Source organism: Myxocyprinus asiaticus, chromosome 4 (genome assembly GCF_019703515.2).
Source record: "Myxocyprinus asiaticus isolate MX2 ecotype Aquarium Trade chromosome 4, UBuf_Myxa_2, whole genome shotgun sequence".
Classification (NCBI taxonomy): domain Eukaryota; kingdom Metazoa; phylum Chordata; class Actinopteri; order Cypriniformes; family Catostomidae; genus Myxocyprinus; species Myxocyprinus asiaticus.
In genome coordinates this window covers 17,990,132-18,013,343 of record NC_059347.1, presented here as the reverse complement: position 1 = coordinate 18,013,343, position 23,212 = coordinate 17,990,132, and the positions used below count along the sequence as shown (strand labels likewise).

General features: G+C 37.9%; 1 protein-coding gene across 2 annotated transcripts in view; it reads right to left on the bottom strand.

Annotated features, from left to right (window-relative positions):
* LOC127439576 (active breakpoint cluster region-related protein-like) overlaps positions 1-23,212 on the bottom strand; it is a 241,447-nt gene that overhangs the window by 187,214 nt on the left and 31,021 nt on the right. Inside the window, exon 1 of one of the 2 annotated variants that reach the window (XM_051695746.1) lies at positions 11,459-11,724. The exons of the other annotated variant lie outside the window; for it this stretch is intronic. Within the exon in view, the coding sequence (XP_051551706.1) occupies positions 11,459-11,519 (61 nt within the window). The 5' untranslated portion in view covers positions 11,520-11,724. Of the gene's footprint in view, positions 1-11,458; positions 11,725-23,212 lie in introns of those variants that run through there. 2 annotated transcript variants of the gene reach the window in all.

Here is a 23,212-nt window from a genome sequence, read left to right as displayed (position 1 = left end):
GCCATCAACAGGGCTGTGAGCTCCTGTGACAGGATAGCGCGGAGCGGCTCACAGATGCGATTAAGTCAAGCTTTCCTCAAAATAGTGGCACATGTGACACATTTGTATTCTACATGAGAATTTTTGCTTTAAAGCACGTAGGCGCAATTCAAATTATGTCAAACAGATAAAGAACCGCAAAATTCGGAACCACGTTGATGAGGGAAAGAAAAAACACCTGCCCTGCTGCACCAACATCAGTTACAAGACTTTTCAAATGTTAACATCAACACCCTTACTAACATCGCTGTAAACTGTAACAGAATTTTTCAATACAACCGTGGAAGATGTAGCCAAGAAAAAACACAGATAGCACTTACTCTCCTGTCATGGGTTTGTAAGTATTTTGGATTGAAAGACTTGCTTGACTACTGTAGAGATGACCAGGCAATTCCACATGGCAATGAGCTGTCATCATACTATTGATGATCACTTGTATGTGACTGTATGATAATAAACGGATTTGGATTTGGATAGTCCTGACCTTAACCCCATTAAAAGTCTTTGGGATGTCCTGGATAAGACTTTACGGAGTGGTTCGACTCTCCCGTCATCAGTACATGATCTCGGCCAAACATTAATGCAACTCTGGATGGAAATAAATGTTGTGACATTGCATAAGGTTATCGAAACAGTGCCATGACGAATGTGCACCGTAATCAAAGCTAAAGGCGGTACTGACGATGGGAAAGTCGAACCACTCTGTAAAGTCTTCTCCAGCACATCCCAAAGACTTTCAATGTGGTTAAATTCAGGACTCTGTGGTGGCCAATTCAAGAGTGAAAATTATTTCTCATGCTCCCTGAACCACTCTTTCACAATTTGGGCCCAATGAATCTTGGCATTGTCGTCCTGGAATATGTCTGTGCCGTTAGGGAAGAAAAAATCCATTGATGGGATAACCTGGTCATTCAGTAAGTTCAGGTACTCAGACGACTTCATTTTATTGCTGCATAACATTGCTGAGCCTAGATCTGACCAACTGAAGCAACCCCAGATCATAACACTGCAAACACTCAAAATGGCCAGGCAGTGTATATACAGTTGAAGTCAGAAGTTTACATACACTTAGGCTGAAGTCATTAAAACTCATTTTTTAACCACTCCACAGATTTAATATTAGCAAATATTATAGTTTTGGCAAGTCGTTTAGGACATCTACTTTGTGCATGACAGAAGTAATTTTTCCAACAGTTGTTTACAGACAGATTGTTTCACTTTTAATTGACTATATCACAATTCCAGTGGGTCAGAAGTTTACATACATTAAGTTAACTGTGCCTTTAAGCAGTTTGGAAAATTCCAGAAAATGATGTCAAGCATTTAGACAATTAGCTTCTGATAGGAGGTGTACTGACTTGGAGGTGTACCTGTGGATGTATTTTAAGGCCTACCTTCAAACTCAGTGCCTCTGCTTGACATCATGGGAAAATCAAAAGAAGTCAGCCAAGAACTCAGAAAAAAAATTGTCTGGTTCATCCTTGGAAGCAATTTCCAAATGCCTGAAGGTACCACGTTCATCTGTACAAACAATAGTATGCAAGTATAAACACCATGGGACCACGCAGCCATTATACTGCTCAGGAAGGAGACGCATTCGGTCTCCTAGAGATGAACATAATTTGGTGCGAAAAGTGCAAATCAATCCCAGAACAACAGCAAAGGACCTTGTGAAGATGCTGGAGGAAACAGGTAGACAAGTAACTATATCCACAGTAAAACGAGTCCTATATCAACATAACCTGAATGGCTGCTCAAGGAAGAAGCCACTGCTCCAAAACTGCCATAAAAAAGCCAGACTACAGTTTTAAGTGCACAAACTGTACTTACTTTGGAGAAATGTCCTCTGGTCTAATTGTGGGGGTGCTTTGCTGCAGGAAGGACTGATGCACTTCACAAAATAGATGGCATCATGAGGAAGGAAAATTATGTGGATATATTGAAGCAACATCTCAAGACATCAGCCAGGAAGTTAAAGCTCGGTCACAAATGGTCTTCCAAATGGACAATGACCCCAAGCATACCTCCAAAGTTGTGGCAAAATGGCTTAAGGACAACAAAGTCAAGGTATTGGAGTGGCCATCACAAAGCCCTGAACTCAATCCGATAGAAAATTTGTGGGCAGAACTGAAAAAGCATGTGCGAGCAAAGAGGCCTACAAACCTGACTCAGTTACAGCAGTTCTGTCTGGAGGAATGGGCCAAAATTCCAGCAACTTATTGTGAGAAGCTTGTGGAAGGCTACCCAAAACGTTTGACCCAAGTTAAACAATTTAAAGGCAATGCTACCAAATAATAACAAAGTGTATGTAAACTTCTGACCCACTGGGAATGTGATGAAAGATATAAAAGCTTAAATAAATCATTCTCTCTACTATTATTCTGACATTTCACATTCTTAAAATAAAGTAGTGATCCTAACTGACCTAAGACAGGGAATGTTTTCTCCGATTAAATGTCAGGAATCGTGAAAAACTGAGTTTAAATGTATTTGGCTAAGGTGTATGTAAACTTCTGACTTCAACTGTATATACTGAAGTACTTTATTTTGTTGTGGATGTTCCAATATGGAAATTAGTTTGCACCTTTAGAGAGCTCAATAAAATATTCAAATTATATTTTGGTAGCATTTGTGACATAATATATGTAACTGATCATGTAAAATAGGCACATAATATCATAATATCGATTGCAGGACCCTTAATCGAATAAAATCGAAATCATATCGTGGCAGACTTTGAGGTATCGGCAAACATCGGATCGCTGGCTAAGAGAATCGATACAAGATTATATCATGATGAAACTGGTGATTTACACTCTTAATGTTTATGACGTGGCGCAACCAAAGTGAGATGCTCCAAAAACTCCATCTGACGCAGGTGTAAATTGACTCGACCTTAGAAAGGCCCTAATAATAAATCCCTCTCTAACAGATTGACGAATTCAACTGCAAAATGGATTGCTGTGAACTTTAGGCCAAAGATAGCCTTATGTTCAATGACATGGATAAACAATTTATTGCCTTCTAAAGCTACTTTTTGTATTGTCTTATCAATGCTTTACTCATCTGTTATGCATTGAAATTATCCGAATTTGTTTTAGTTATAATATACAGTATATTGTATTTATAATTATTTAAATATAACTATTTAATCATTATATATTGAATTATTGTTATTTAAGGGGCTTTCTCAGCAAATATTTATATATGCAATTAATTGCAATTAATTCAATTAAATTAACAGGCAGATCATATAATTAAATTAAAACTTTAATTGATTGCCAGCCCTAGTGTAAATACATTACAATCATATCTGTATGCGTCTTTGTAATGGGTAAGGGATGGGAGAGGAGGAGGCGGGAACTGACAGAAGAGTCAACATAAACTTTAATGACAGAAATGAACTTAAAACAACATAAAACATATAGATGCGCACACACACACAGCGGCCGCATGTGTCTCTCCCTCTCTCAAACCGGTGCTCCCGGCTCGTTTACGACAATTCAGTGCCAGGCGTGCGTTGTCACTGCCCGGCCACACCCTCCTCCTCGTCACACTTTTACGATATGTAGTTTTTCAATTAAATTTGATGGGAAAATTACTACAAATATTACTGTTAAATGATAATAATGCCATTTAAGAACACCTCTTAACCATTGTAAAATTACTGTATTTCATGGCTTCTCTTGGCTTATTGCTTTAATAGACCCCTGACCCCTCTACACCTCTCAAATCACTGTCAGGAGCCTCTTCATTCAGCAGGATTACTTTTGCTCTAGTGCTTCTTAAACACTTGACATCTAGCTTTTGCTCAGTATTAGCTGGTTTGCTGAAGAAACGACCATAAATCTCAATGTCCTGAATCCTGATGTTTCTCCTGCATTAGGTCTTTCCTCTCTCTTTCACACTTATGTAACAGAGCTCCTCTGATACTCATGTAGTCACGTGACAACAGCTGTGCTCATTATTGCTGTGAGCCTCTGAAACAATTTATATTACACAACTGGGATTATGACGAGTCTTGCTAATTTAAAAGACTGGACACACACAATGATTAAGATGTTGATCTTTTACACAGTAATATAGCTACATATACTGTAGCCACATAACTCTCCCACACTTGATCCTACGACAAGAATGATGGCTCAAAACCATCTGGCTTGTTGATGAGGGGTGTGCTATTACTTTTCTAAGCAATCAGACATAATTTGTGTCTGGCAGCTGATTAAAACGGGCATAACAAATTCCCGAAAGACTTACATTAAAGAACGGACTGAACCTTATCTATGGAACAGAAGGGACCATTTCAAGGATGTTAACATTAACAATGGAATTAGAACACTACTATGCATGTCTTGCCCTGAAGCATTTCCGGTAGCCGCATTTTTATAACCCAGAATTGTCAAAATAAAATGACTAGCAAGTACCTTTAGAGTCTAGCAAAAACAGAACAAATAAAATCTGTGCAAAAAAATTCAAATAAACAATTAGATGTCTTTACTGGATGCTTTAAATAAGACTCTGAGTCAACAAATTTTCTCAAAAACATCAAACGTTTACCTGAAGACTTATCCAGATGTGTTGTTGATACTGAGTGTCTCCGCCAGAGAGGAGATGAAAGTGTATCGTAGTTTAGATGCTCACAATTATTTCCTCAGCGGAAAGGTTGGGAATACTGCATCGCTCCTATTATAATCAATGAAGCTGTTAACACTGTAAGCACATAACTTGCAGACAAGGTTAGGTTTTTTTATAAAAAGAAAAAAAAAACTTTCCGTGTCTCTCTTTCTTCTGCGTTAGCTTTTATACTACTCCAACTACTCTGAGATCTTGGCAGTGCAATAATGCAGATATTGTTGACTTTTGTGTGAAAAAATTGCTTGTGATGTTTCTCATTTGTGAGTTAGTTTCAATAAAAACGTCTGCTAAATGACTAAATGTAAATGACTTGCGCAGCTTCATTCATTATAATAGTGCCGATCTATAGTAATTTGATGAAACCCGTAAAGAAATAAGACTTAACTGGCCAGCTAAACTCTACCCATCAAACTTACTCTTAGTTGGCAAAAATGCCATTAGATGTGTGCTACAGATGTTAGTACTGCACGTATCCATTCCAGCAGTTCGTGCATCCATTTGTGGTTGCCCTTTCGGCAATCTCGTCAGTTCCAGGCATCCAAGGAGCAACCAGCCAAAGAACAACATGGTCCACATTCTATTACAATCATATTAATGTGGTAACATTAATCGTTTTAAAGTCACTATGAATGAAGCACCTCCTGCTGTTGTTTTCAATGAGTATGACAACTAGTAGGAAATGTTGAAGGGACTAAGATGTCACCTCCTTAAACCGATGAACAGTCTTAGAAATGGTCTATAATACAGCCATACATGAAGTGACAGGTCGGGGAGAAACATGGGGTGGGGGGGGGGGGGTCTCTGCTGATACCTCAGACTCCACACTGAGGTAATATAATCCCTCCAGAGACATGTTCTAGTACCAGCCTGATGCATTCAACAAAGAGTTTGACCACAGATGCTGGACCTACAATTACTACACACACAAACACACCCACCCCAACTCAATGTCTGACTAAGTTTACTGTCTCGCAACCATTCTGAACTGAGGAAACCATGACAACAGAGCAGAGAAAGAGTACAGATGAAGAATAAAAGCAGACAGGAGATGATATCAGAGAGGCAGATGGAGGGATTGGTGTGAGGAGGAGGTAGAGAGAGAGAAAAAGCTTTCAAAGAGATGACCTGAACATAAGGCTTTGCGAGCCAAAATGTATCCATTTACATTTTAGAGACAGACCTTAAACCCACAGATAAACAAATTGATAAAGGGACACATATATATGACAAATCTACTTTTCTGCTTTCTGAGGCAACGTGAATATCCCGCTGGCATGTTATGAAAACATAAAAACACGATTACATTTCCCACTGTTAATGTACTCTCGCTAATATTGATATTAGCCTCTACAGAGATATCACAGAATTTGAAATGTACATCCTTTATTAAGCATGAAAGCCTTTTCATTTTTAATAACACCCATCAATAACTAAATGGCTGCACATTTTTTTAACAAGGCTGTACCATTAGCGCAGAACAAAAAAAAAAGGTTAACAGTATCTGCCAAAGCCAATCCAGACACTGTTTTTTTATTTTTTATGAACAAATCTAATGAGGCGTGTTATGTTAATGAGTTCAGAGGTCATTTGTTAAAGGCCTTACAACTGAGAGACACAGAGGCACTGAGAGAGCTTTGTTTTGTGTTTGTGTTTTTAAAAGGGTCTCTACACTAGTTAGGTCATAAAAGCAGACAAAAGCAAAATGGATTTTTTACCTTTCTGAGGTACTCCCAAAATATCTAAAGTTCCAGAGCTAAAATATACCACTGCTCTCTTTTGGTCTTTTTTTGGTCTTAAAATATAACCACTGACTCTTTCTCTCGCAATTTCAATTTAATTTAATTGTATTTTACTGGCATTTGTTTTGCCAAAGCAATGCAAACTAAATAAAGACGCAACAGTCCAAATAGAGTATACAAGCAGCACTGGCAAATAAATTAAGTTAAAACAATAGTATGAAATGTAATAAAAACAAAACAAAACTGTGTGATAAAGCAAAATAAAATGAAACAAAATAAAACAAAATGAACAAAACTAAAAAGTATGTAATTCCTGCGACACTAGTGCCACCAAACGGAATTGCAAAAATAAATTTTCTTTTCAAAACAGCTTTCTGAATACACCCACCGTCTACCGTTGGTCAAACAAAGACTTAGGGTCTAAGTGGGTCGCTCTAAACAGAGACATTTTCAAAGTGACAGAAAGACTGCTTACAGTTTGAGAAAATGAACCTATGAATGGCTTATTAATGGCTGTCTCTGCATACTAAGCTTGGATAGGATAAAGTATTTTAACACAGAAAAGGTTACATACATCAGCTTTAAGGGGGTATTTACACTTGGTCACTTCATGCGTTTTGACTGATCTGACTGCTGTCCGATTGACTGAGCACATTCCATTTACAATTGGCTACATCAACGTGTCTCCGGCAAACGGATATAAATCCGATCTTCAATTCCCATGCTAAATGCAAATAAAATGGAATTCACTTCTGTGATTATGCTAATGCCGGGCAACAAATTTAAAAAATTTGATTAATTATTTAATTCCATCTGACTTTGTGCCACACGCGGGAATCTGTGTGTGTGTGTGTGTGTGTGTGTACTATTTTCCCTTCTGGCCTTGCGGGAGGTACAGTATCTTATCTAGGTAAGATATGTCCAGCTGCATTTATTGTCAGTGTCTAGTTTCAGTTTCTTTAGCGATCTGCATCAAGTCTTACTTTGAAATTATTTAATCGCACAATGGGAGCCCTATGCAAAATCTTGGTAACAGCTGTTAAGTTTCGCATTTTCCCTATGCTGACATAGCGTTGTATGGCCAAAGTTAAGTTTACAAATGTGGCTTAAACAGCCATATGCATTTACACTTGACCAAGTTTCGTCTGGAATGGATCTCAAACCACATTCGGAGGTCCCCACACCAGTAGTGCAAGTAGTGACCAAGTGTAAGTATCCCCTAAATGAAATGAAAAAAAGCTAAAACAAAGCTAAACCAAGCTAAATGTGATTATTTAAAATAAAATAAAAAAGAAAAGTGCAGAGTAAAATTTGAAATTAACTAGGGCTGCACAATTAATCGAAAAACTAATCGCAATTACAATTATGGCTGCCACGATTATGTAATCATGGAAACTGACAATTACAGCGTTCAGTTCAAGTCTGCTCCTGTTGCGTCAATGGTTTCTATTTACAACGTGTTTTTGCAGCGATTGAGTATTCTAACTAATCACTAACATGACCGTTGAGCAATGAAGCAGCAATGGCCAATCAGAGCCGCTTAAATTAGTCCTCCGTCCTATCAGTAATGACAACTGATCCTAATGCGCAAGTTTTAAACCATCTGAATGCCCAGATGCTTGATCTATGTTCCACCTCTGTTCGCGGTGGCACACATCAATTAATACTGAAGAAACATCAACTGACACTCGAAAAGAAGCTGTAGAACAAGAGCGAAAAGCACTTTGGAATTATTTTGGATTCACTGCATATTGCACCACTCGCTTTGAACATAGATGTTAAATACACTGCAAATGAGCAACACGACAAAACTAAAACGCTCCCGTTCTAATCAAGGCACGGGCATGGTGTAAATAACTGATTTATTATGCTGATTAGACAGCTTTGTTTTTAATAAGAGCATTCGCGAATGTGCAGAACTTTTTGAGCTTGCGTCGAAATGCAGGTCTCAAACAGTGTAAACTTGCAGTGAGTGACAGCTTCAGTCATTGTAATGGGAGAGTTTGTCATGTTGCACGATTTCTGTGTACAATTTATTAAAAATGTAATAACAGTTTTGTTTTGTCATGTTAATAAGTAGGCCAGTGTGAATTTGATTTGTACAAAATAGCAATAAAGTAATTCAGCTTAACTGTTCTAAGTTTGTTTTGGAGGTGTAGTCAACATAAAGAATATGGCATGAATAGCATATTTCAGGAATCACCGTCATTGTTATCACATCTGCTCTATTAAGACCCATTTGCCACACAGCTGGTATTGGTAGATTTAACATTTTCACGAATCGCACAAACTTCGATCACAAATGACTGTTTTTAATTTCCAAAATGCAACCACTGAGGCCAAAAATGATCTAACGATGATCATACATGAACAAGATCACCACTGAAGATCTAAGGGGATGAATGGTCCCCTGTCTTGCCACCAAAGGGCTTACTGAATGCAGTAAGTAACTTGGTCAATTTAAATCGGCTGTTAATAAGTTTGAATATTGAATATGTCATATTATTTACTGTACGTGGACTAATAATTTAAGCAGTAATTTAACAATAATTTAATTTATTCTGTACCATAGATATCCATTTAAAATACGTTTTATTTGGCCTAACATTAACAAACATTATTACAATATTTAATGCTTAAAAGATACTTAAAAGAAACTGGAGCACAGCTCATATCCACCATTGAAATCTGCTACTCTGAAGAACCGCACGGTTGATTACTGTGTGATGTTGTCACGGTAATTTAATATTTTAATCGACATGAATAATCGCGATTACAATGTCAAGAGCAATAATCAACAATTATGATTTTTGCTATAATCGTGCAGCCCTAAAATTAACAATAACATATAACAAAATGTCATAAAAAATAATACATATAAAAATAAAAATAATCTTCTGTGGTGTGAATTGGCAGATAAACACAACCTTTTTTTTTTTTTTTTTTTACAATAAAACCAATTCTTGTTCGTTAAGTAACAATAATCTTGCTTCCTGCTCTGCACAGGAGCACTGCAATACTGACATTCCCATCCCACACAGGCACACACAAAAGGCATATAAGGGTGTAAATAGGGGAGGATGAGGGGTGAATCTAATAACATCTTTTGGTACGTCTACCCCCTTTTCCTGAATCACCAATTACATACATTACCATACGTTCCCACGCATGGTCACACATGCACAAACACACACAAATCTCAGATAATTCAGTGTGAAATTACAAGGGGAGGAGGGAGTTTGTGCAGGATTAGTCCTTTCCTGGTTAACTCTTCAATGGATTCTCCGTGCTGAATGAAATAAGCTCTCCCTGACTTGCTCGCTCACTCCATTACCCCTCCATCTCCTCTAGCATGATCTGTGCAATTCTGCCTGCCTTTTCCTCCATTTAACGTCCTCTAAAAGCTCTTTATGCAACTCCACCTTGTAGCCGGAGCAGATGAACGGCAGGCTAAACAATCACAAGTGCACCTCCTGAGCCTGGCATTACCCACAAACCCCTGCTGACTGACTGCTTAAGCCCACATGACTTATACCCAGAGATAAAGAGTCCATTTGACTGTCAACAGTACATAGTCAACACAACATCTGAATATACATGAGAACAGAATGTACTCTGGGTGTCTCACTGCTGAGTGTGGTATATAATATTCAACATGAAAAAGAGTCATGATATATGAAAACGGCACTTGAAGTGGGATGAAACAGGGAAGAGAGAGGAATAAGAGAAAGAGAGAACAAAGTGAGAGGGCAAAAGGGAAGGACGAGAGGGAAAGAGAGGAAAGAGAATTTATACAAAGGGATGGGAAAGAAATAAGAGAGGAAGAACAGAGAAAGAAAAGGGGGACAAAAGAGAAGAGGAAATGAGGGGAGGAAGAAAGGGAAAGAGAGGGAAGAGAGGAAAGGCAGGAATTAAAGGGAAAAGGGAGGAAAGAGGAAATAAAGGGAGCAAGGGGAGATGAAATAAAGGGAAGAGGGAGGAAGGAGAGAAGGGAAGAGGGAGAAAAGAGGAAATAAAAGGAAAAGGGAGGAAGGAGAGGACATAAAAGGGAAGAGTGAGAAAGTTGAGAGGGAAGAAGGAGAAAAGAGAGGAAATAAGGGTAGAAGGAGAAAAGCACGAGAGAAGAAAGGGAAGAGGGAGGAAGGAGATAGAAAATAAAGAAAAGAATGAGGATGTAGAGAGGGAAGAGGGAGAAAAGAGAGAGGAAATAAAGTGTAGGGAGAGGAAGGCGTGAGGGAAGAGGGAGGAGAGAGAAGGGGAAGAGGGAGGAAGGAGAGAGGAAATAAGTGTAGCGAGAGGAAAAATAGAGGGAAGAGGGAGGAAAGAGAGACGAAATAAAGCAAAGAGGGAGGAAGGAGATAGGGAAGAGGTAAGAAGGAAAGAGGAAATAAAGGGAAGTATGAGGAAGTAGAGAGGGAAGAGAGAGGAAATAAAGAGAAGAGAGAGAAGAGGAAGGAGATGGGAAAGAAAGAAAATACAGAGGGAGAAGAATGAGAATGTGAAAAAGCAGGGATGACTTGTACGGTCAGCAGGACTTTTTTTATGTACATAAAAGTATCGTGGTGGCACCATGGCTCAGTGATGAAACCGCATGGTAATGCCATTGTATTTTGATAATACCATGATACTGTTTAGATTCATACACTTATTGATAGTGAAGTACTTAAAAGGTACTGTTTCAAAGCATATCATGGTACTACTGTCTTTACGGTGGTATCCAAAAAAAAAAGCACAGCATTACGCTGACTTTCAACGTTATATGTTTGTTTTTTTTTTGGTAATGGCACGATATGTTTTTAATAGAGTTGTGTCCTGACAGACTCACAGTACCCTGACTGAGCAGAACAGAACAAACACACAGACTCAAACAAACAAACAAACAAACAAGCCTGAAGCATCACCCACATTATACAGCCAGTAGATAACAATGTTAACACATGCAAACCCAAAACAACCATCTCACACACACTGTACACCCATAAACAGAGATGACAAAAAACGAGAAATGTTGGAATGAAAGAGGAAGAACATTAGATACATACTGCTGTAGAGGGTATCAATCCAGGAGAGCCTGGGCAGCTCACGAGGGCTCAGGTGCTCCATCCCCCTGCCTGCTGCCTCCTCCAGTGCTGCTTCTCCTGCAAACGTTCCCCCGCTATCCTTCCCTCACTGTCTCTCTCCTTCACCCGCCTGCTCTGATCTCCTTATTAGTGTTTATGGATGGAGGGAGGTAAACATAGTTTGAAATACAGAGCCGCTGTGTTGGTGAGGAGAAATCCACGCCTGAGTGTGTGAGTGGGTCTGCTCGTATTGAAGCACTCACATGTAAGACAACAGGCGGGAGCTGCTCGCTGCCAACGGTTGCTAAGTGAAGGGAAACACTCCTCCCCTCTCCCTTTTCCTCCCTCTCTCATTGTCTCCCTCTCTTCTGTTCAATCATCTTTTCTTCAGTCCATTGCCTCTCCCCTGTTCTCTTTCAGACTGTTTCTCTCCTTCATTCACTCTTTTTGCTAATTAGTGGTGTTTGCTAAGGCAAGCATCACTATTACTATTGCTCATGTTGTAGGTTAGGGATTTGAAAAAACCCCTAACCCTAAGTAGTAAAGTGTGGCATGTAACTCCTTCCACAATGTTTCTGAACTAAGCACTGACTCTTGAAAAGAGCGTAATTGCAGGTGTTCAACAAGGAAGCGTTTAGTTCACAACAAACGCCTTTCATTCAAATACCTCTTCCTCTCAGACTCGCTACTTTTCTCATCTCTCTTACTCTCTCTTTCTGCCTCTCTCGCTCTCTCTCAGAGCAGCTCTTACATTAGCAACGCTCTCCACAGGGATTTGAGAAGATGTGGTTACAACCCCTCCTCGGCAGAAAAGAGTGTTTTTGTATGTGTTAGGACAGGGCGATAACTTAAAAAAAAAATTATATACTTTATCTTTTTGAGGATATTCTACACATTTTTATTACAAGGTTCTCTGGTATACTCTATTCTGAAGGGTCAATGGCGCCATCTAGTGGTCTGATATTTCTGAGTAACAACTGCAGCATCCACGTATCAGACCACTCATCCGGGTATTGCGAGCCATCGTTCCTGCTTCTCGGATCACTGTGTGATCTCTACAAGTAGGCTAATAAAATAATTTAAACTCAAATCAATGATTTATGTGTATTTACTTTTTTTTTTTTTTTTTTAAAGTAGTCTTGTAATAAGCATAATAAGCAGTCAAACATTCATTAATTTACAAAGTAAACACCAACAGAACTAGGTGGAATTAGTTGTTCATTTATTTATTCTCACATAATTACATTATTCCAACGCAAATCAATGTTTCATGTCCATTTATTTGTTTATCTGGTGAGTGTATTGTAATGGGCTGAATAATGAGGAGTCGGATGGCCATTTTCACAGAACTCAGAAGCAAACCGAAGGTGGATTTTAGCTGTTCAACGATTACTTTCTTCTCACATAATTACAACGCAAATCAATGTAAAATATCCAAATATTTATTTATCCTGTTGTTTTCGCATAATAAACCCCTTCAGGGAGACACAAGACCCCTCTGCTTCGTGTCGGGGTCCTGATTTCCCTGTTGGGGTTTATTTTGCGATAACAACAGGCTGACTGTACATTATCCCTTACTTATTCACACTCATGATGTCTTAAAAAAAATTCTTCTGTGGAACAAAGATTTTTTGAGGGATGTGTCCATAAAATGCAAGTCAAAGGGAGCCAAAACTTTCAAGCTCCTAAAAGCAAATGAAGGCAGCATAAAAGTAATCCATACGACTTGAGTGCTTTAATCCATGTCTTCTGAAGCGATATGATACAGTAGCTTTGAGTGAGAAAGGGAAAATTCAGTCCTTATTCACCAAAAAAGCTCAGCTTATGGTTATCCGCCCAGCTCTTCTACGCACGTTCAAGAGAGAATCTCGTCTACGTGTCTTCAGGCTTGACACGTGTAAAAACATCCGATTGTAATGTTCGCGTGACATTCTCGCGTGAACATGCGTGAACGCTTATGTCAAGCGTGAGGATGTGTTGATGAGTAAATGATAAGAGAATTGTTAAATATATATATATATATATATATATATATATATATATATATATATATATATATATATTTAGATGAACAATTCTTTTTGCCAGCAAAATAGTCACAAACAATAGTACATAGATCATGAATATTCCATATATTACCCAGCCCTACTATGCATATGTTTACATGTTTTGGGGGGAGAGCAGTAATGTTAAACTAGAGCCACTACTCTCACAGTAGGAGATGCCAGAAGAACACACAGCAGGAGGCTGGTTCAAAGACATGAAAGAGTGATAGATGCACATAGATGGAAAGAGAGAAGGAAGAATCCACAGAGGAGTGTCCACTGAATATATTCTGAAAATCAGTTTTGCACATCCGTACTTTAAACTTGAGTGAATATGTGAGTGAAATGTGAGTGAAAATGTGAGATGCCAAAAAATCAGGACATATGTGTGGTAGATGTGATATGTTTTTCTATGTGCCCAGGGTGTGCATAAGGGATCAAAAGTAGTAAACTCTTTAATGATATGTTTGTTACTGTTAGTCAAATAATACATTTATAGGGATTTCATTGCTGGAACTTTTCTTATGCATTTTGAGCTAAACATCAAAATGCTCAAATGGGTGCAAGTGCATGAAACATATGTTGTGACATTCAATCATGTGGCAAGCCGGTTTTTCTGCCTTGTTATAAAGTATTAATCAGTCACGCCACAGCATATAGGCAAGACTCTAATTACATTAGAGGAATTACTTATACTTAATTATCCATGCAGTTATTTTTATTTTTAATTAAGATTTTAACATCAATTTTGGGTAATGTACATTAAAGTGTATTTTCTTTTTAATCCACAAAACCACCTGGCTACTCAAAGCCTTTTTTCTATTCAATTTCTTTTTTCTTTTCTTTTTTACATGAGACATAGTAAAGGTATCAAGCGTAAAGACAATTACAAAGCATAAGAAAGGCATTAATGCTTAACCTGCAATGAGAAAAGAGACCATAAATTTATCAAATATCTGTGGTTACAGGAGAGAAATACTGCCAAACAAAGATGTTTCACTTTAAATTTCTGAACTCAAAGGTGATAACTCACCCTAATATCAAATATCTGAAGTTAAAAGAGGTGTGTAAAAACTTATGAAACTTAAAACTAGGATTGTTCTCAATCAGTCTGAGACATTGAATGCTGAATGCTTCTGTTTCTCTTTAGTTACTTAAAGGAGCAATATGTAACATTGACATCAAGCATTTAAAATGGGTACTGCAGTCCAAATTAAAAATATTGGAGAGAGTTGTCTCCCCTGCCCCCTCCTTCCCAGACTCGAAACTCACGTGGGTTGCCAGGTTGAGGGCACGCAACAGGAACGAGCAAACTGACAATGGCAAGCAACAACCCTTACACTGTAAGTTGATCAGATGTATTGCTGGCTTCCATGGCTGCAGCGCACTGTGTTTGCCCGCTAACTTGTTTCAAATCTGGCAACACGGGGTGTCGAAATACTATTGGGAAATGGGCAGTGGGCGGGATCACCAGGCCAAAACACAAACAGAAATTCTGGCCCAGAACGGACAAGTAGAATATACTGGCTGTAGCAATGTTTTCGGAGAAACCAGTATAGTATGTTTCCTAAATCTATGATAACATATTATGATCATTTTATGCTTTAGGACAGTAATAATATTACATATTGCTCCTTTAAAAGAATATTCCAGGTTCAATACAAGTTAAGCTCAATCAACAGCATTTGTGGCATAATGTTGATCACCACAAAAAATTATTTTGAGTTGTACCTCCTTTTCTTTAAAAAAAATAAATAAATGTGAAGCTTATAATTTTATAAAAGCACTTACACTACCAGTCAGAAGTTTAGGGTCACTTACTCATTCCTTATTATTATTATTTTTCACATTTTAGAATAATAGTAAAGTCATCAAAACTATGGAATAACAGAAATAGAAATATAGGAATTGTGTTGCATCTAAAAAAAAAAGAAATTTTTCACACACATGATGTATTTTCCCAGATAACGAAATACCCATCTGGTAAAGAATGCACAGATGAAGTAGGTTCTTTGACAGAGAGATGTTGCCCTTCACAACTGTTGTAAAACCATCTTTCAAAAGTTGAACAACACACATTTTAATTGCACTTATTTGTTTTCCAGTTTCATTTGAACTTTTAGTTAAAATAAATAAAAAATAAAGCTCTAAGTTTGAAATCAAGGTGTCTTGCTTTATTGTGTACACTTAACCCTAACCCTGCTTAACGAAAATTACCCCTAGTACCACCTAGCGTCCAACCAGCACTAACCAGCTTCATCAGTTTGGTCGACTATCAGGGGGCAGCCCTACTAAAATCGCATGCATATTGTTTACATCTTGTGGCTATACAGGTTCTTTTAAACAGTGAGTAATTTAAAGTTTAAGGATTGGCCCCATTCACTTAAATTATAAGTGCCTCACTATAACCCAAAGTGTAGCTTTATTTATAAAAAAAAAAAAAAAAAGGGTGGACAAGTCAAAAAAAAATTATGGTAATCAACTTTATGCCACAAATGCTGTCGATTTAGCTTAACTTGGAAGTGAACCAGGAATATTCCTTAAATGAAATGTTTAAATGTTAAAATATTATGTTAGAACATAGATTTTAGATGAGATTTTTTTTTTTTTTTAAATACAATTTTGTGCTTAATATCTTGCACCTACACAATAACAAAAATGGTCTCTCTAAAGACTCGATAAGTATTATCTCTCTCCTCCATTAAGACACCATAATTAATCTCTCTGAACTACAAAAAACAGATCTCACCATATCATGAACATAACAATGAAATCAATGTTTACAAGCCCTCCCTTCACACCACTGATAAAGATGCCAATTAGCAGACAGAGAGAGGATGAACTTCATGCATCATGCCTTGGGCAACAATGAACCCCCAAAAAAGACAGCCCTCCTCCCCCAGCCCCAGCCCCACCCCCACATGTACACACACAAGGGCATGTGTTGTGATAAGCCATACTGAACACGGGGAGGAGGGGGGGCGTTGCAGGAGAGGGAGTCATTTGGGATTTTGAATGTTAAAATAGGGGTCCCCTGGAAAAAAGGTTGGGAACCACTGCTTTAGAAGGCATTAATTGAACAGATGGTGTCGTATGGATGACGTTTATGCTGACTGTCTGTGATTTTTGGAGCTTCAAAAGAGAAATCTCCATTCATTTGCATTTTAAGGACCTACTGAGCTAAGAAATGTTTCTATTCTTCAAATGTATTCTGGTGAAGAAAGAAAGTCATACACACCTGGGATATCATGAGAGTGAGTAAATAATGAGAGAATTTTCATTTTTGGGTGAACTATCCCTTTAAGTCAGACCCTTTAAAGAGGCCCCCATAGACCCCAAATTAAAGCACTGCCTGTGTGTGTGTGTGTGTGTGTGTGTGTGTAAATGAGCATGTATCCACGCATCTATGCACACAGAGCAATCTCTGCACTATCCACTTGTGTGTCTGTGTAGGAGACTATTCCAAGTGGCATCCTTAAAACAAAGAGCAGAGTAATATAGGTCAAACAGACACACACAAAAGACACAGACGGAAACAAATGTGTCTGTGTGTGTGAGTGTGTGTACGTGTGTGAGGCTCGTGGCAGGGATAAGTAGCAGCTCATCAAATATGGATCTGGCAGAAAAAACTCAGCTCTTTGTTTCTGGATGAACGCCAACAGGGCCACAATGGCCGCTTTTAAAGATGGTGATGAGGGCGTGAACAAAGGCAACATTGAAAACACACACACACACACACACGAAAAGTCAACAAAAACTGAATTTAGTAGTAGAAAATTGAAATGAAGATTGTCATACACAGAGTCAGAGACACACCTTGATGACCAAGAATGCACCCAAATATTCAATATTGACAGTCATGCTAAGATTAAAATGTAAGTATATTTGGGAGAAATGGTTTACCAATGTTTTTCTTTCTTTCTTTATCAACACACAATAAAACACTGACGTAGTGAGTGATGTATATAGTTGCATAGGTCCTCCCTTCTAAATTCAAACTCAAGAGGTCACAAGAGACACATCTGAGACAAATGTTATCAAGTGTAAAAATCGATCTGTTTTGGCTGCCCTAGTGAAAAAGTAATATACCAAATTGTTTTTAAAATATATTTATTTCATGATAAGTATACTACAAACACATTTACATATCTATGTACTAATTAAAAGTACCATGTAATAGGCACTTATTCCATGCTTTCTTCAAATGCACGCAGAGAAACTTTAACCACTACAAATGAAGTGGAAAAGTAGTATGGCTTTAACAAATGCAATTACGGGAAGTATACATTGTTCAAACATAGTGTACTTTAAGTACACTGGTTAGGTGCTTGTTTCTATCTTATGATTCTACAACTTGCTTGAACTGTGTTAAAAGCAACAGACATAATAATGTTATTCAAGCACAAAATAAATAAATAAATAAAATAAAAAAATAGTAATATGACTTAGAAATAGTTTCCTAATATATATGCTGTATATTTTAAATTACACCATGTCTGTTCTGAGAACTTTTAAGAGCACATATTTCATTTGCATGTCAACGTACTGTTATCAGATTAACAGAGAACAAAATCTTTATTTGTCAACTCGGATATCTTATAACAAGAGGTTACTAATGCTGGAAACTTATTCATTTAAAAATGATAATTGAAGCATTATTTTGAGTACTTTTTTAATTGCACAATGCACATTCCTTAAAACACAAGTGTGATACTAAATTTACATGGGTGTACAACGGTCAATGCGCCAAAACCAGTTTTGAAGTGGGGGGCCCCTCAAACAGGCTGGTTTGACATCATCACAACAACATTAAGTAGTCAGTATGCAGCGTGTTGTACACCCAATTCACACCAGACCAGCTTCCAAAATTGTCAAAACCATGGTGATTAGTTATTTATCTACATAAATATTAGTCAAAAACTGTCCCCTTACACAGTTCGAATGTTGACGCAATCAAACTAATAAGATTTCAATCTGCTTCCGTGGAGGGAGACTGGTTATGTGCTTGTCTGAGGGTGCTATGTTTGGGGGTTTTATTAACTAATATTTAAAAGTAATTTGGGTTATAGTTGTTTCGAGTTCAGCTTAATGTTAAGTATGTCGTTTTATGTTATGAAAAGGAGTTATTTTTTTAGTTACCCTTGGTGAGATTAGTGTTGCTTTGAGATAGGTGTGATCTTGTGTGAATCAGTGAAAGACTAAGTACAATTCTTTTCATTGTTGATTAACAGTGGTTAAAGATTCACTACGCTTGGTCCCCCAACTTTCTTCCCAGTAATACCCACGCTGTAATACTTTTAATGCAAGCACCAGGAGTACATATATTAATGCCAGCCAAAATTCAGGTGTGGTGTGGGCCAGCAGTATATACATTAATGTATGACCTGCACTCTTACAGTGCAATGGAGTTGCAATTGTTGTCACCAAAATACATTACAAGTTTACACTGAGTCAATTCTGTGTTTTTCAAAAACTAAATACAAATGGTAGATATTTAACCCTTGTGCGTCAATAAAAAAAGTTACTCAGAGATCCTTAGAGGTCAAGTCCTGATCAAAACTTCCAAATATTCATAAATTTTTATGATTTTAACCCTTTAAATGCCAGTTTGTTTACATAATGCCACTGTTGTTTTTTTACACATACACACAAATTTCTCAGTACAAACCAACAAAACACAATCTGACATCCATACAAACACACCCACACAATTTTAGCTGCATCATTTATTAAATTGGCCTACAGTGCTCTATAATACAGCAAACAGAAAATAGGAAAAAAGCATGTATATGCTCCATAGGCTAAACATGAGAAAAATGGCGCCATTTGGTGGAACATATTACAAATAAAAATTTTGAAGCCAGGGCTCAGGAATGAATGCATAATATCATAGAATTCATGACATGGCACTGGGATCAAATATTGGGACATTTTTGTTCTTAAGGTCCTGAGTGTAACTATTTTGTGTACACAGTGTATTATAGATGTATTATGGGAACTGAGGTTGAAATATCAAAATTCTCCCAAAATTACACACCTTTGGCAAAATGTATGCTGTTGGCATTAACACAGCCAAAATGAAAAAGACAAAAATGTCCCTAATGTTGCACAAGGGTTAAAGTGTACTAAAGTATACTTGAAATAGTTCCATTTTAGCACAACCAAGTATACTTAACACACCTTTAGTTGCACCACAGCACTGCTTTTAGCAAAATAAAGTGCATTAGGTACTAAATTATTTGTTCCAATTTAGCAGACTTTAAGTATACCAATTTATGGCCTGCCAGCAATATACTTTAGTATACTAAAGCAACAATGAATAAAGTGTTCTTAAGTATATTATTTTTTCAATAGGGTGTCCACTTGTGATCAGATCACCCAAGATGGATCCAGGTGTACAGAGCCAATGATCAACCACTAACCTGTTATAAAATTTGCATATCACGATCCTTGCTGAGGCATTTATCACTGTATACGGTATTATCACGGTATTATATTGAAATACAAATGGGTTGAAAGATAAATAAACTTTTTGTTGTTCTTAATTACAAGTTTTAATTACTTGTTTTGTATTTTTAAATTAAAAGATCACAAAGAAATGAAATTTGCAAAGATCAAGCCATTTAAGATTCAAAGAGACATTGTGGCTTTCAAAAGTCTGAGTCCAATGCTTCTATTTTGCATTTATCTAATTTATTACGGTTTATTTTCACTGCAAATGAACAAGTAACAACAATGGTAACATTTTGAGGGAAAAGTTTAATTAAACATTAATTTTAGAGTTTCCTAGTAATTTGGTATGTATTCCTATTACTGTAAAAGTTTTTTGGATTGTTGGAAATGTTGATTTACTGATGGAAATACTACAGTGCATTCAGAAAAATTGAAACAGTTTGGTTAATAGGTTATCTAGAAATGCTCACTGTATTTTGAAGTGCTCACGATAACAATATTGTGTATGTTAATTATCACAGTGTACCTTATTATTGAATATCGGCAAATGTCTACAGTAGGCCAAGATAAACACACCACAGGAAAAACACACACGTGCCATATTTGTCCTCTTCCTGTTGAATCACAAATGGCCAATACATAACTAATGCTTGATCCCGCAGAGGGGTCAAGCACAGACTGAATGCTGGGTAAAGCCCTGTTCAGTGGTTGCTGGCTTAAGGGTGTGTTCACACTTGGCAGGTTTGGTTCGATTAAAATGAACTCTGGTGCGATTGCTCTGTTAGTGTGGTTCATTTGAACAAGTGTGAACGCTGCCATCCGAACCTTGGTGCGTACCAAACAAGCGGACCGAGACCGCCTAAATAGTGGGTCTCAGTCCGCTTCCAAACAAACTCTGGTGCGGTTCGATTGATATATGAACGCAGCATGGACCAAAGACGTCTAAACCAAAAACAGTAAGTAATTTGCCTAATACTGACCTCAAGCATACCTGGTTCTTCTCATCATAGGAGCTATGTTGCCATTACAGTTCGGTATAGGCATCGGAACCGCCGTCAGCCATCCTTGCAGCATATCTTCGTTGTGTGTGCAACGGAGAAATTCCTGGCGCTGTTTTGACTCCTTTACACATTTTATTAGCTCTTTGTTTGTTCTCAGCTGGTAAAAATACCACCATATATATACATAAATCCAACGAGTGCATTTAGCCCAGCAGCCAGCATTGTTTTGGATGTTCGGCATGTTCCGTCGCAAAATACACGTCATATAAGCTGCCCAATCAGGTTGTGACGTTATCCTTATGCCTTTTGTTTTGTTTCTTTAGGTTCGGTTTTAAAAATGCCAGTGTGAACGCTAAATGTATCATTTTCATTTTTGGTCCAGACCAAGAGAACCGAACTACAAATGTGAACACACCCTAAGAGTGTGTACCCCACTGACCCACTGACTGACGAGAGTCCCACCATGGCAGAAAGGGTAAAATACACAATCAATTATTTGATTACATGTAATCCATTTACTTCCTTAATTTTCTTTAGTACGGATGGACAGACAGCTCAGATAGGGTTAACATTTGTGTGTATATGCAATGATGTTCTATTCCGCTCACAAGCCCCAAGTACACCACACAAACAGCCTCCTTCCTTCCTTCCCTCGACCTCCTCCTGTCTTGTCTCTCTCACCATTTGTCTCTTCCACTCTGGGTGTGAAGAGATGGAGGTGAGGACGATGGATTGTCTTATCTCTGCTCCCTCTTCTCAAGTCATTTGCTCTCTTGAGCTGACAAAAGACAAGCCCCTCTACTGAGAGCATGACTGCTGATACATGCCCTCTGCCAACTAACTCACCTACTGGCACCACCAGCATGGGCACTTGACTGCCTGGAGGAGAGAAAAACACAAAGAGAGACAGAGAGAGCAGAGGGGAGGGCTGGCAGTGAATCATGGGGGACATGGTAGCACAATAATTAAGACTGACAGGTCTAGTAATACTCTAGCAAACACCAGATACACAGACATCAAAAACTCACTTTAGTAAGATGATGCGCTTCCTCTCACAACATTAACTTCACCTCTGTCTGTCTCTCTGTTCTCCTTCCTGCTCTCTCCCTCAAATCAACAGCCCAATCAGCCAATTAAAACTGAAGTGTGTGATTTTTGATTCACTAACGTCACCAATTTTCCAAAATTGCAGTATTGCAAAAATAATAAACGTTTTCAAACAGCTTTCCCGAATACATCCTCTGTCTGCCATTGCCTGAAAAAAAAAGATAGTCCCGCCCCAAACTCACGCCACTGATTGAGCCATTACTGCAGTGTCAGACCAGTTTAATGCCTGTTTTACACTGTATGTCGAAGCAGTATGTGAGCCGAACCGAAGCAGTGCATCATGACAATTTCGCTGCAAACAACGCGCGTGCTTTTACACCAGCAGTCTTCTGCAGAAACTGATGCACTCTAAACAGCAAATCAAGTTATAAAATGGTTATTAGGAGTGAGCTATTGTTAAGTGTTATAAACATGGTAGTCATGAAACCATATTTACATGATGCTGGTGTAATCTAATGCAGTATTGTAGAATTATTTCATGTAGTGACAGCCAACACAATGAGCTCTGCTCATTTTTAAACACCATTATTTAGGGGAGGGGGAAGACGATGAGCCTGAATGTTGCTTTTCACAACAGAGGACGGTTTGATCACTCGGTTTGGCTCGATCACACTTAATAACATAGCTTAATAATACAGTCAGAAATAAGTAATTATGCACAGCCATTGAATAGCGATATCTCTTTGTTCAAACACCAGCCAAAAATTTTAAGTGATGAGTACTTTCCTCACAAGTAGGACACACTTCCAAGAATATGTTAACTCACCATCTTCACCAACAGCCAGGTACAGGATCCCACATTAGTAACATTTTCATTTTTCAAAACAAGACTAAGGTAAGTTCTGAATTTACAGACCACACAGACTGTCGCGTGCATTTGTTTACACTTGGCAGCACAATTGGCTGTGTATGTGTATTGCTGTTCACCCTTAAGACCTGCTCTCCATTTAATAGTATATAATAGGGCAGATTTATTTTGTTTGTTTAAGCCTATGAGTTTTAAATGACAAAACTCTATGCCTGCTTAAGCTAAATAATTAAAATAATTACATTTTGTTTTTGTGCCATTTTAATTGTTTTATTTTATTTTTTGTTTTCTAACAAGCTGTAATTAATACAAAAACACACTA